Source organism: Diaphorina citri, unplaced genomic scaffold, assembly GCF_000475195.1.
Source record: "Diaphorina citri unplaced genomic scaffold, Diaci psyllid genome assembly version 1.1 scaffold221, whole genome shotgun sequence".
Taxonomy (NCBI): Eukaryota; Metazoa; Arthropoda; class Insecta; order Hemiptera; family Psyllidae; genus Diaphorina; species Diaphorina citri.
The window spans coordinates 34,253-46,848 of NW_007377658.1; the positions used below are offsets into that span (position 1 = coordinate 34,253).

At 36.8% G+C, this 12,596-nt stretch overlaps 1 protein-coding gene and 2 long non-coding RNA genes across 3 annotated transcripts; 1 reads left to right on the forward strand and 2 right to left on the reverse strand.

Annotated features, from left to right (window-relative positions):
* Nucleotides 1–760: 760 nt before the first annotated feature.
* Nucleotides 761–10,611, reverse strand: LOC103506185. Its single transcript, XM_026821311.1, has 4 exons — nt 10,579–10,611; nt 9,544–9,611; nt 2,755–2,969; nt 761–1,877 (listed from the first exon to the last, which is right to left on the reverse strand). Exons 1-4 carry the CDS (start codon nt 10,609–10,611, stop codon nt 1,603–1,605), a joined length of 591 nt encoding a protein of 196 aa, XP_026677112.1. The 3' UTR covers nt 761–1,602.
* Nucleotides 1,998–2,728, reverse strand: LOC113466160. Its single transcript, XR_003390641.1, has 2 exons — nt 2,669–2,728; nt 1,998–2,065 (listed from the first exon to the last, which is right to left on the reverse strand). It is a non-coding gene; the product is annotated as an uncharacterized LOC113466160 (long non-coding RNA).
* Nucleotides 8,227–8,800, forward strand: LOC113466161. The gene is made up of 2 exons (XR_003390642.1): nt 8,227–8,398; nt 8,738–8,800. It is a non-coding gene; the product is annotated as an uncharacterized LOC113466161 (long non-coding RNA).
* Nucleotides 10,612–12,596: the final 1,985 nt, after the last annotated feature.

Here is a 12,596-nt window from a genome sequence, read left to right on the forward strand (position 1 = left end):
AAAAGTGGGACGAAAAAACAATTTAAATGAAATCTCTAATGAAAAACAAAAGCCAGCCGTTCCGAGAACGAACATTATCCCATCAGGATAAAATCCGCTCCGGGCGGGAATCGAATAAGATGACCCTGTTGACACGGAAGTCTCATTTCTGATCCACCCTTGTACATAATAAAAATTAACGACACAATATTATTGCAGAAAAAAATGTTCAATTCATCTCGTAAAAAATAATAGAAAGTAAAAAGTTACAAAGGAAAAAGAACAAAAGTGGGACGAAAAAACAATTTAAATGAAATCTCTAATGATAAACAAGGTTACCTAGGGGTAATAAATTAGGAGAAGTATCTTGAGAATTTCAGCGGTATAAGTGCTTGTTTACATGAAATGCAATGAGGTGATTGGATATCTAGAACTTTGAATATTCCGTGACTGGCTGTTGCGGGGCCCACTCAGCCTCGTGAGGAAAATGAGTAGCTATGACTTATAAATGCGCATAGCAACCGGTGCCAGCATGGTAGGAAAACATTGGATTTTAGGATTATTGAGATATTGGGAAAATCCTACAATGCTGCAGTGAGCACCAAAGTTGTGACATAATAACACAAAGAAACTGCCTTGTTTACATGAAATGCAATGAGGTGATTGGATATCTAGCTAAATATTTTGAATTCAACTTTGAATGACGGGCTTTCAAGATTGTACGAATAAAAAAAAGCTAATTTGGAATCTAGAACAAAAACTATTGCTCTATTAAGTCTATTGGGTGGACATGCAATCTAGGAAGGAAAATTGATGCAGGAAGAAATTACCATAGATTTGGCACAGACAAAATTCTACCTATTATTGATTTTATGAAATTCTACTCATTTACAAATTAGATTTTATTAATATTCCTTAGATAAATAATTGAGGCTAATGATAAATACCTACCTAAGAGTTAAAAAATACTTGGATAGAAATGTTCTAAAGTCAAATAGAGGGTAAAAAGATGAAATGCGAAAGAAATTTTTGTTCAAGGGACCCGCCCTTAAAGAAAAAGTTATACTGAGCTACCAACTACATATGTAGACTTAAGAACAAAAAAACTTTGTTGACGCTTCATGGAGAAGAAGGGCACAAGTCTGGAAGTTATGTTTTTGGAAAAACGCAGTTAAATTTTTTGGTCATGAATACCTTCGAATGTGAAGTATGTTTACAAATCAGATATCTGCGTGAAAATTGTGTGTATCGAAATGAAATTTGGCGAGTAGCTAAAATTAGGAAAAAGGCCAGAATCCACTCCGAACCTTCTTCTCAACGAAGACTCAATAAAATTATTGATTTTGTTCTTATTTTTATTTCTCGTCTGTACGGACTTTATACCTCGTAACCTTTACAATTTTTCATCAGTAATTGGTCAACCGTGTTAACCACTACACCACTGTGGCTGGTGGACTTACATAACCCAACAGCCTTACAAATTGGGTTAAGCTTATACGAATTTGGAAGTTGGATTCTGATACGGATTACTTCAGTATTGATTCCACACGAAATATACACGTTTACGCTCCACAAGACACAAGATATAGGACGCGTTTACATTCCACAAGATATAGGACGCGTTTACATGGACGTGGGTGACCAGAAGTTAATCTCGCGCAGCTCGGTAGGTTTGGCTCGCAGACCGCCTGTGCCGCCCCCTGGTGACACATCGCGTAGTTTAGCCGCTGCTCTGGCCGCCGCTGGTGCTATATAGCGTGGGTTGGGGTCGGGGGCGGGGTCGTCTACATGGGCCAGGATGGGAGGGGTGAAGAAGGGGTTCTTGCGTCGAGACAGAGGGGACGCGGGGAGGGAACGCGAGTTGCGACGCGGACGCAGGTATTTGTCATTGGGGAGACCTGGGGAGAGAGAATAAATTAGAACTTAAAAAACCATTGACCACTGCAGAAAAAAATACTAGGCTCAGTTTTTCAATTTTCTGTAAGGGTCGGTATTATGGTCGGAGCTATGGCCAAGGCTCCGTTGAGGGACGCGGGGAGGGAACGCGAGTTGCGACGCGGACGCAGGTATTTGTCATTGGGGAGACCTGGGGAGAGAGAATAAATTAGAACTTAGAAAACCATCGACCACTGCAGAAAAAAATACTAAGCTCAGTTTTTCAATTTTCTGCAAGGGTCGGTATTATGGTCGGAGCTATGGCCGAGGCTCCGTTGAGGACCCTTTTATTTATTAGTATGGTTTGTTCATTTTCTCCTTGCGTGTAGAACGTATGTCAGGCTATGTGTCTGTATACGCCGAATCTCTCAGTTGAAGTTACCTCTGTCCCAACCTTTTATTTCAAGCAACTCTAGGGTCTAAAAGTAGCCTTATTATCGTAAAATGCAGTGTAAATATCTTGTAACTCCTAAAACAAGAAAAAATGTTAAATATATCGATATATCGGCGATATATCGATATATTTCCCCCGATATATCGATATCGATATATTTGAGGGGCCGATATATCGATATATCGATTTATCGATATATTTGCAACGAATTTACATCCCATCATTGGCAGTCTCTTCATAGGCGTATTTCAAGTGTTCATTTATAGACTAGGCTATGGTCGAGGACTCCGTTGTGGACGCCTACTTGGGAACTTTTACTAAGCTCTTCATTTCACCTAACCACATTGATAGTTAACTTACCTGTAGCATTGAATGTATCATCACTAGCACGACCATTATACAGCTGATTACTCCGCACCACCTAACCACATTGATAGTTAACTTACCTGTAGCATTGAATGTATCATCACTAGCACGACCATTATACAGCTGATTACTCCGCACCATTTGTTCAGCCACAGCAACTATAGACTGACCACATAGGGAGGCTTCCCCCTTGAATCCATCATCTGTACCGTATGACTTGTTGATTCCCTTCTGAGCTGGGTCACACATTCCTGCCGGACAGAGAACAGATATGAAATGTGACTTTTTGCATGTAAATAAACATCAGTTCTGATATTCTTATGGAAGAGCAACTTGAAAGTCAGGGTGAGGGCGAGGGAGGCCGAAGAAAAGGTGGAAGGATTGTGTGAATCAAGTCTTGAGTGAGAAAAATTTATCAGGACATGAGGTACACAATAGGGCTGCCTGGAAGGGACTGCCAAGAAACGCAGACCCTATTTAAGTAGGAAAAGGCTAGGGAGGAGAACAATAGGGCTACCTGGAAGGGACTGCCAAGAAACGCAGACCCTATTTAAGTAGGAAAAGGCTAGGGAGGAGAAGAAGAAGAAGAAGAAGAAAATGCGTTGTCCGGTTTTGCGGACACGGAAAATAGAGTAAAGTAGTAGCTTGTGTATCGGGCTTTAGACTGAACTGGATTCTAGAATATGGAAATACATGTCTGGAAGTAGATACCAAATGAACATCGTCACCAAATTGTTATTCAAATATTCAGCAACTGACTGGCATCTAGCAGGTCACAGATAAACAGATCTAACATGGAATAATTTTACACTCCCCTCTTCCTTCCTGGCTGCGTTCTTTGATCTTTCCTCGAACGAAATTCTGACGCGTAAATTTCCTAAACAAAATCATACAACGTTGTGTTAAGAGTGGTGAAAAAAGTACCCTAAACTTGCGAGATTTCAACTTTCAAAGGGTTACTTTCTGGTAAGCTGGTAAGTACCTACTTCTGTATTAACCCAAGACTTGCGTTTTTGTGACCCGAGGGCGTGGTTTCAATACCAGCTGAGATATACCTAGGTATATGGAATGTCGTCTTCAATATGGTACATGAAAAAAAAAAAAAAAAAAAAAAAAAAATAAACCTAGGGTTTTGGAATGTCGTCTTCAAATTGGTACAAAAAAAAAAAAAAAAAAAAAAAAAAAAAAATGACCAAAAGTTGTAGCCTACTGTTAGAGTAAAGGGACTTTTTAGTCCTATTCGAACAGTATAAATAAGCACCTACGTACTCGTATGTACATATTATCAAATTATGATCCTATGGAAGTATGTATACAGGCCCTATTATTAGTTCTAGCTCCAGCCCAATGTTAAAATTGACGTCAAACATAGAAGTCACAGCATGAGAGATGATTTGCAAGTTAACAATAATAACTCAACATAAAATCATAATAAACGCAGGAAAACTCTACTAGAAACATAATAGTAAGGACCAGGACTACCTTCCTGAAAACAAATGTTACCTACAACTTCGTATTTCACATTTCGCAATACTTTGACGTCACAACAACCCTCACAAAGGTTATGTAAGGTTTTTAAAATTTTTCCGAGGGAGTCCTTCAGTTTACTCAACAAAACGTGTACTGTACATAATTATGTAGATTGCTAGATATACGTTCAATACACCAGTTCCAAATAGATCACTTAAGTTAAACAACGTTACGCGTGCTTAATATCTGGATAAGTAACCATCTGGCTTTTCCTGGCCCCCCACAGGCAGGGTGAGGTTAATGTGAGCTATAGGTAGCTTGACGCCGAATGGTGGGTAAAACCCGCCGTCACTAAGAGCGGAGTTTACCAAATCAGAATTGAGATCAATCTAGGAGTGGGCTATACTTAATACCCAGTTGAATCCAGAATTGATGCCAACTCCGAATTCGTAAAACACGGTCTTAAGACCTTAGCAATTAATCCCCCATCAAACAAAAAGATATAGGTCCTCTGTATTTGAGATCAATAACAAGTGGCACCAAATAGCCTGATACAAGTGATACATCTCTCAGACTAATGACGTCAGACTGGGGATCATCACAATATGATAAGTGTTCTCTACCTCAACAAATAGGAAGGTCACCAAGTTGATTGAACCAAGGACCTTGTATACAGATCGCCAATATTAGAGCCTATTACTGACAAGTGGTTTATCACAATTCCGCCAGTGGGACTTCAATCAGTTACACATGGGAGATGATGAGTGTATGAATTGTCAACTGGTCAGTTATGTATCATACATATGTCACAAGTTACTCGCATTATTGCGTACAATATGTCACATCTTATATGCTTGTCATAGCAACCAGCGCGGGCGGTAGTATGGCCCAACGATTGCACGCCGCATGTTCCTGGTTCAATTCCCAGCATAGTCAATTTTTTTAGTCTGTGTTTGAGATACGAGGTATACTCAGCCACGTGAGGATAACTTCAAACGGACTCGGTTATTATTTTTCTTCAATCTAATTCAAATCAAACAGTATTGTGCAAAATTTGTACCAAGACATACCAAGTAGGAGACTTTAGATCCCGCGGCCCAATTAATTTCATCTAGATTCGTCTGCAACACATTACTTACTACTTACACATAAGATATATCACATAATGATATATCGCATTATGCTCACCATTACACATTCTTATTCTAAAACAAAGCATACAGTTGCAAAAATTAATGATAAGACGTATCGTTAATGAATTATGTTTAATTATATTCGCACTTAGCTCCGCATGATGAAGAAATTACGCGTTAGTAAACGAAGAAGAGGAGAGGGAGAAGAGGGAAAAAAACTGGTCCTAAGTTTTTTCGCCTGATTAGCCTAAACAAATACATCGTATGTACCTACCTAGTCAAGATCGAACATTGGGATACCCGAATCCCGAATTTGATTGGGGAAATCCCCCAACACCATGTTCTGTACTCTACAAAGATATCTTCCTACCAAAACCAGTGGTTAGCACGGTGGACTTTGAATTCAATCATTAAAACAATAAGCATGAGGATCAGAGGTACAAGGAAGAGGGCAAGAGGTTTGGGATGCGAAGATGGTGCGGGCTGTTTTTAATTGAACTGTTATTATTTTAAGAAAAATCAAATAATGATGCCCTGAAAAAAATAACATACTCGATATTGTGAGCACGTTTTTATGTTAAATTTTGATTTTTAGAAAAAAAAAAAAAAAAAAAAAACGACACAACCTTTAGGTACTTATTTCGGTGAATTTTTAGATGAAGGATTCAGCTCTAAAACTTGAAATCTTGAATACAACAACACTTAACTAGAACATGATGAAGATTTCGTCTACGCATCTTCCTCAGAAGATTTATGGTCTTATCGAAGATCTAGGATAGATCTACCTGTACGAAATACGCATTGTGTGTAGATAGAGGATATGGGTATCTACATGTACGCATGACATAGGATATTATCTATCTTTATGCATTGTCATAAATTAATGTATCATGATCAAAACACGTGCCATCTGACCTGCCTTCAGCCAAACTCATGCCAAGTGGTTACCTAAGCCTAAGCTCTACCTTACTCTCCGCTACCTCTAACCAGGTTATTATTATACCATGTTCAACAAGGCATCCAAAAGTTAATGTTTCACGACCAGGACCACAATGTTAGAGTTTAACCCTGGTCACCCCGACTTATTTGAGGAAGATTCTTTCAATTTTTACTTTCCTTATCCTATAGGAAGGAAAGTAATGTAATCGGGTCAAATTTTCGATGGTCAGATTTTAGTGCCAAAACACGTTTTGAGGTCCCTAGATCTTAAATCCAAAGTTTCAGCCATTGGTCCGTGTGTGTGTGTCGGTCTGTCTGTCTGTAAACAAAATATCTCGAGAACGGTAAGAGCTAGAGACTTGAAATTTGGTATGTAGGCCGTGTGTGTGTCTGTCTGTAAACAAAATATCTCGAGAACGGTAAGAGCTAGAGACTTGAAATTTGGTATGTAGGTGTCAAATGTGACCAGGATGCGACACGAAACTTTTGGTTAAGATCGGTGCAACGCTTGGCGTTATTTTACCGCTTTTTGGCGGTTTTCGGTGTTTTTAACAATATCTCGGGAACGGTATGAGCTAGAGACTTGAAATTTGGTATGTAGTTCACAAATGTGACAAGGATGCAACTCAAAGCGTTTGCTTGAGAAAGGTGTAAGAGTTACAATAGAAGATCATCCAAACAAGCATTAGGATAAGGAAAGTCGTGTGATGTTCACACCAGATTTTTCTGATCAGGCATTACTATTTGGGCTATAAATGAGGACTCTACAAAGTTTTATGTCCTCCTAGGACTACTGAACAAAAATCGATCTGGAGACAAAATCAGACAAGTTAGCAAAGTGAATTTTACTGACGTCTTAGATCACAAAAGAAACATTTGAAAAACACTGAGAATGAGAACAGAATTTTTCGATAGGTCTAGGAAGATATATCCCATTAAAAAAAAAAAATCATGTTTCTGTGGGACGTATTGCTCCTTTAGGAGTGAAAGGGTTAAACTCGGTCGAATTCTCTTCTGGACACCCTGTATAATTTATCATAATATTAGAAGAAGAATTATATAAAATGAGCATTTTATGTGTAATTTTACAGTTTATTTGCCGAAATTTCCGTCAAAAAGCACAAATGTTCAAACTTTCACGAAAGAAAAGACAAAAGTGGTTTGTTTGTTTTTTGCATAATATTAGAAGAAGAATTATATAAAATGAGCATTTTATGTGTAATTTTACAGTTTATTTGCCGAAATTTCCGTCAAAAAGCACAAAAGTTCAAACTTTCACGAAAGAAAAGACAAAAGTGGTTTGTTTGTTTTTTTGTTGTGATTTTTCATCAGCAGTGAACGACGCAGGCGCAGTGAGTATTCAACGAAGAACGCTGATTGGCTGATCAATTTTGATCTGATCATTCGAAAAAAATCACCTCGCGAGAGCGATCGAAAAAAAGGGATCGTGTGAAAGGTTTTGTGTTGCCATGACAACAGGAAGGTGATACATTGAACCGCGGAGAGCGATCGAAAAAAAGGGATCGTGTGAAAGGTTTTGTGTTGCCATGACAACAGGAAGGTGATACATTGAACCGCGAAATTTTAAAATTTCAATCATATTTTTCATCAAAAGAATCAAAATATCCCAAACTCCCTCTCTGAAGCCCTAGGCGATAATAACACTTCCATCTCCAATATTATCCTATTTCTGAAAGATATCAATATCTATTCACTAATTTAACTCATACTCTTTCAATCCCCCCTCTCCCCCCCACTACTCACCTCTGACTTTTGTCACACCAACATCCCGGAGTTCCAACATCAGACGGTATCCAGCCCCAAGACTCCACTGCAAGAGACCTCGTCAACAACATCTCCGGACACCCCTCTCGTGCCTGGATCAAACCCATCAAAATCGCCTTCATTCCTTTTACTATCCTTTCTGTTGTAAATCACTGATATACCCGAAGGACCGTAGAGTTGCTCTGATAGTCTCATTTATTCATATTGAAGTCTACTTCATTCCTTTTACTATCCTTTCTGTTGTAAATCACTGATATACCCGAAGGACCGTAGAGTTGCTCTGATAGTCTCATTTATTCATAGACTTCAAAGGTGAAGAAATTTAGAGAATAATGAGTAATTTCAAGGACCATGACAATGAAGCAGTTGGTTTTGAGTCTAAATGGAAGGAAACTAGGTAAGAAAATATTGATCATGTTCCACTCTTTACCTACCAACTTGGCTGATAGGTAAGTTGGTTTTGAGTCTAAATGGAAGGAAACTAGGTAAGAAAACATTGATCATGTTCCACTCTTTACCTACCAACTTGGCTGATAGGTAAGAGAGTCAAGAAAAATATTACGCTTAGCTCATTGCCCCTCAGGTATACTATTTAATTATATTTAGCTGTTTCTTTAATCCAAATTGCTTTTGTGGAAGGAGCAATCACATTTGAATGGAAAATTAAACCTCTTACCTGGAACTTTATTGGTCTCTTTTTTTTTTGATAATTTTCCAAATTTCAATTCCATTTCAGATCTTACCAGAACAGTGACTCACAAACAGAACCTATCAAAACCAAAGATGAAGCTACCCAACCGGTTGTCAGTTCTACTAAAGAGGTCAGTATTTAACACTGTAAGTTCTTGAATATTAGTTGTATTTTCTTCTCTGCTGGGAAATATTGTAAGCACCAATAGTTTACAGTGGTGTGTCATTGAGATTTGAATATTAGTTGTATTTTCTTCTCTGCTGGGAAATATTGTAAGCACCAATAGTTTACAGTGGTGTGTCATTGAGATTTTCAAAAATGGAAGCTCGAAGCTCAAGTTGTATTTTCCTTTTGGAAATTCCCCTCCTTTAGCATGAGAGTACTTGTACGAAACTATAAGATACTAAAGAGGTCAGTATTTAACACTGTAAGTTCTTGAATATTAGTTGTATTTTCTTCTCTGCTGGGAAATATTGTAAGCACCAATAGTTTATAGTGGTGTGTCATTGAGATTTTCAAAAATGGAAGCTCAAGTTGTATTTTCCTTTTGGAAATTCCCCTCCTTTAGCATGAGAGCACTTGTACGAAACTTTAAGATACCTCATTGAGATTTTCAAAAATTGAAGCTCAAGTTGTTTTTTCCTTTTGGAAATTCCCCTCCTTTAGCATGAGAGCACTTGTACGAAACTATAAGATACCCAAGATGGGTCCCGAATTACTATCATATATAAATTTCAAAGTTCCCAATATAAGAATAAGAAACAATCAAAACAATCAGTACAAAATATTCAACATTGATCAGACCAAAATACAATCTGCATTAGAACGGGCAATGCACTAAACAATGTAACATAGGTATTGTTTTGTTCTTAGATTCTTCTACTCTACGTTCTACTACATTCACCAAGTTCTTTCTTATCTATATATATACACACACACTTTTGTTATGTAGGTACCTCTAACATGTACAGTCTACTACCTCGTCACAACTTGTCCCTTTGTCGGAAGATGAGGAGCAAAGTCTGGCCAAGTTTCTCTCCAACATTAGCACCAATGTCATGAAAGAGTTGGACAAGAATGATGTAAGCAATGCTATGGCACGACTTGTCTCATTGGACTTTGATGACGTGTAAACAATGTAACATAGGTATTGTTTTGTTCTTAGATTCTTCTACTCTACGTTCTACTACATTCACCAAGTTCTTTCTTATCTATAATATCTATATACACACACTTTTGTTAAGTGGGTACCTCTAACATGTAACAGGTACATAAATAGACCATACAAATCCTAATTCGTTCTGTTCTATTTTTCCATTATTTTGTATTTTTACTTTTTACATGTAAAGCTTGAGATGCGTGAAATCGTGAATCTGTGTGTTTGTTTTTGACAGGTGGTTAGTTTGGGTCAAGTTTATTAAACAGAAGGAGTATTAAAGTAAACACAGAAATTATCAAAACCTCAACCAAAGAAAATACCTACCTTTGTTGCTAGACTATTAAAAATGATATTGAAATAAATTTTGTGATGTGTTAGCATTTAAAAAAAAAAAAAAAAAACTGTTCAGTTTGTATCAGCATGACTGAGGATATATTACAATATTTCCTTAGGTCAGCTGTTTGAAAAACCTTGCTAATATGAATGACATTCCAGATACCTTGGTATGGGAAAATTGCTTATTCAGTCACCTTATGTTTAACAATGATCCACAGTACATGTGTTAGGAAAAAAAAAAAAAAAAAAAAAAAAAAAAAAAAACTGTTCAGTTTGTACCAGCATGACTGAGGATATTACAATATTTCCTTAGGTCAGCTGTTTGAAAAACCTTGCTAATATGACTGACATTCCAGATACCTTGGTATGGGAAAATTGCTTATTCAGTCACCTTATGTTTAACAATGATCCACAGTATAATCATGTGTTTACACTTTCTCCTTAGATGGCTTAGGTTAGACCTTAGCAAGGTGCATAGTATGAAAGCACAAAGTATCATCAATATTATTATGAATTTGATAACTAGGTAACTCATCACTTTGCATGATTGGGAATACACTCAAGTATGTAGTATATTTCTCTTACTTATCTGATGAGTCCTCCCTTTTTATTATTTTATGTCTCCTATCATTAATAAGTCACCAATTTAAAATCCTTTTTTAATTGTAATTCTCCTGATAAAAATATTAATTATTTTTATCTGAATTTAATTAATAAGTCATTTACTTCTACCAAAGGAATGCACAATATGTAAAAAAATGTAATGATAGTAGCCTATAATAGTATGAAAGCACAAAGTATCATCAATATTATTATGAATTTGATAACTAGGTAACTCATCACTTTGCATGATTGGGAATACACTCACGTATGTACCTACTATATTTCTCTTACTTATCTGATGAGTCCTCCCTTTTCATTATTTTATGTCACCTATCATTAATAAGTCACCAATTTAAAATCCTTTTTAATTGCAATTCTCCTGATAAAAATATTAATTATTTTTATCTGAATTTAATTATAGTAGCCTATATCTGGGGTAGCCTATTTCTGGGGTAAAGGGACTTGAGAGTTAAAGAGAGGGAGAGTTCTCAAGAGAGAAAGGGAGTTAGTAAATAGTAGGGAGAAAGAGAGAAAGGAAGGAATATAGGGAGAAAAGAAAACTTACAATGATAGACAGAAAAACATGGTATGACGCGCTTGCATAGTGGCGCTACCTAGCGGACAAAAATAGCAACTGCGTTAAGTCTGACGTCACAAATCTTTGAACTCTTTCATTATAATTCATTTCATTAATTTATAATTTTTACCCATTTGCAACTCCTCCATTGGACAGGTTTGACTTTACTTTTTATCTAACTAATTCAGAATATTTCTTCCATACTATGACATACTTGAAACTAATTTTCATTTGGCAATCACATACAATCCAAGCTTTGAATAAGACTGTATCACACTAATTCAGCTTTGTGGTCATTGAATCTTAATGGCAACTTTCGACAAGTAGTGAGGCCAATCCTTTTGAAAAAGTAAGGAATAGAAGAGGTAGGTATGTAAGTCTGACGTCACAAATCTTTGAACTCTTTCATTATAAAAATTGAATTTTCGACCTTTTACAGTTATTTTTTCGGACTTTGAAATTGAAAACACAAAGGTAAAGTAGACATGCAGGTCAAACTTTACAGAAAGCCTTTGGTTCTTAACTATGGTCAAACCTATCTAAGTGGGACTCATATGGGAAACTTGGATAAGTCAGAAAAAATTGCCAGTCCCTTGGATTCCCAATTGGACAGGTTTGACTTTACTTTTTATCTAACTAATTCAGAATATTTCTTCCATACTATGACATACTTGAAACTAATTTTCATTTGGCAATCACATACAATGCAAGCTTTGAATAAGACTGTATCACACTAATTCAGCTTTGTGGTCATTGAATCTTGAATGGCAACTTTCGACAAGTAGTGAGGCCAATCCTTTTGAAAAAGTAAGGAATAGAAGTGATAGGTATGCTATGACAAAAGTCTATAGACTAATGAGATTTCATTATTCCCTATTATTCTTTGTTTCAGATCAGAGTGAGTTGTGTTTCGTGGAATTGCACGGGAAGTCTATTGGCTGTTAGCTTCTGTTCTGAAGAACATGATACTTGGTGCTCACATGATGGCATTATCAATTTCTATAACACAGAAAAGTAAGCTTACTCTTGGTTTAGCAGTCCAATCCTAACTTTCAATTATGTCATTCGTAATATTTCTTTAAAAACAACGTGTTCAATTTGTTTTTTGTTTTTTTTTTTTTTTTTTTTTTTTTTTTTTTTTTATTTTTTTTTTGACGGGTGGGGGGGTTTAATGGGGGGAAACCCCCCTCAATAGAACTATGTTCATGGCACTCTTATTCCCTCTCCTC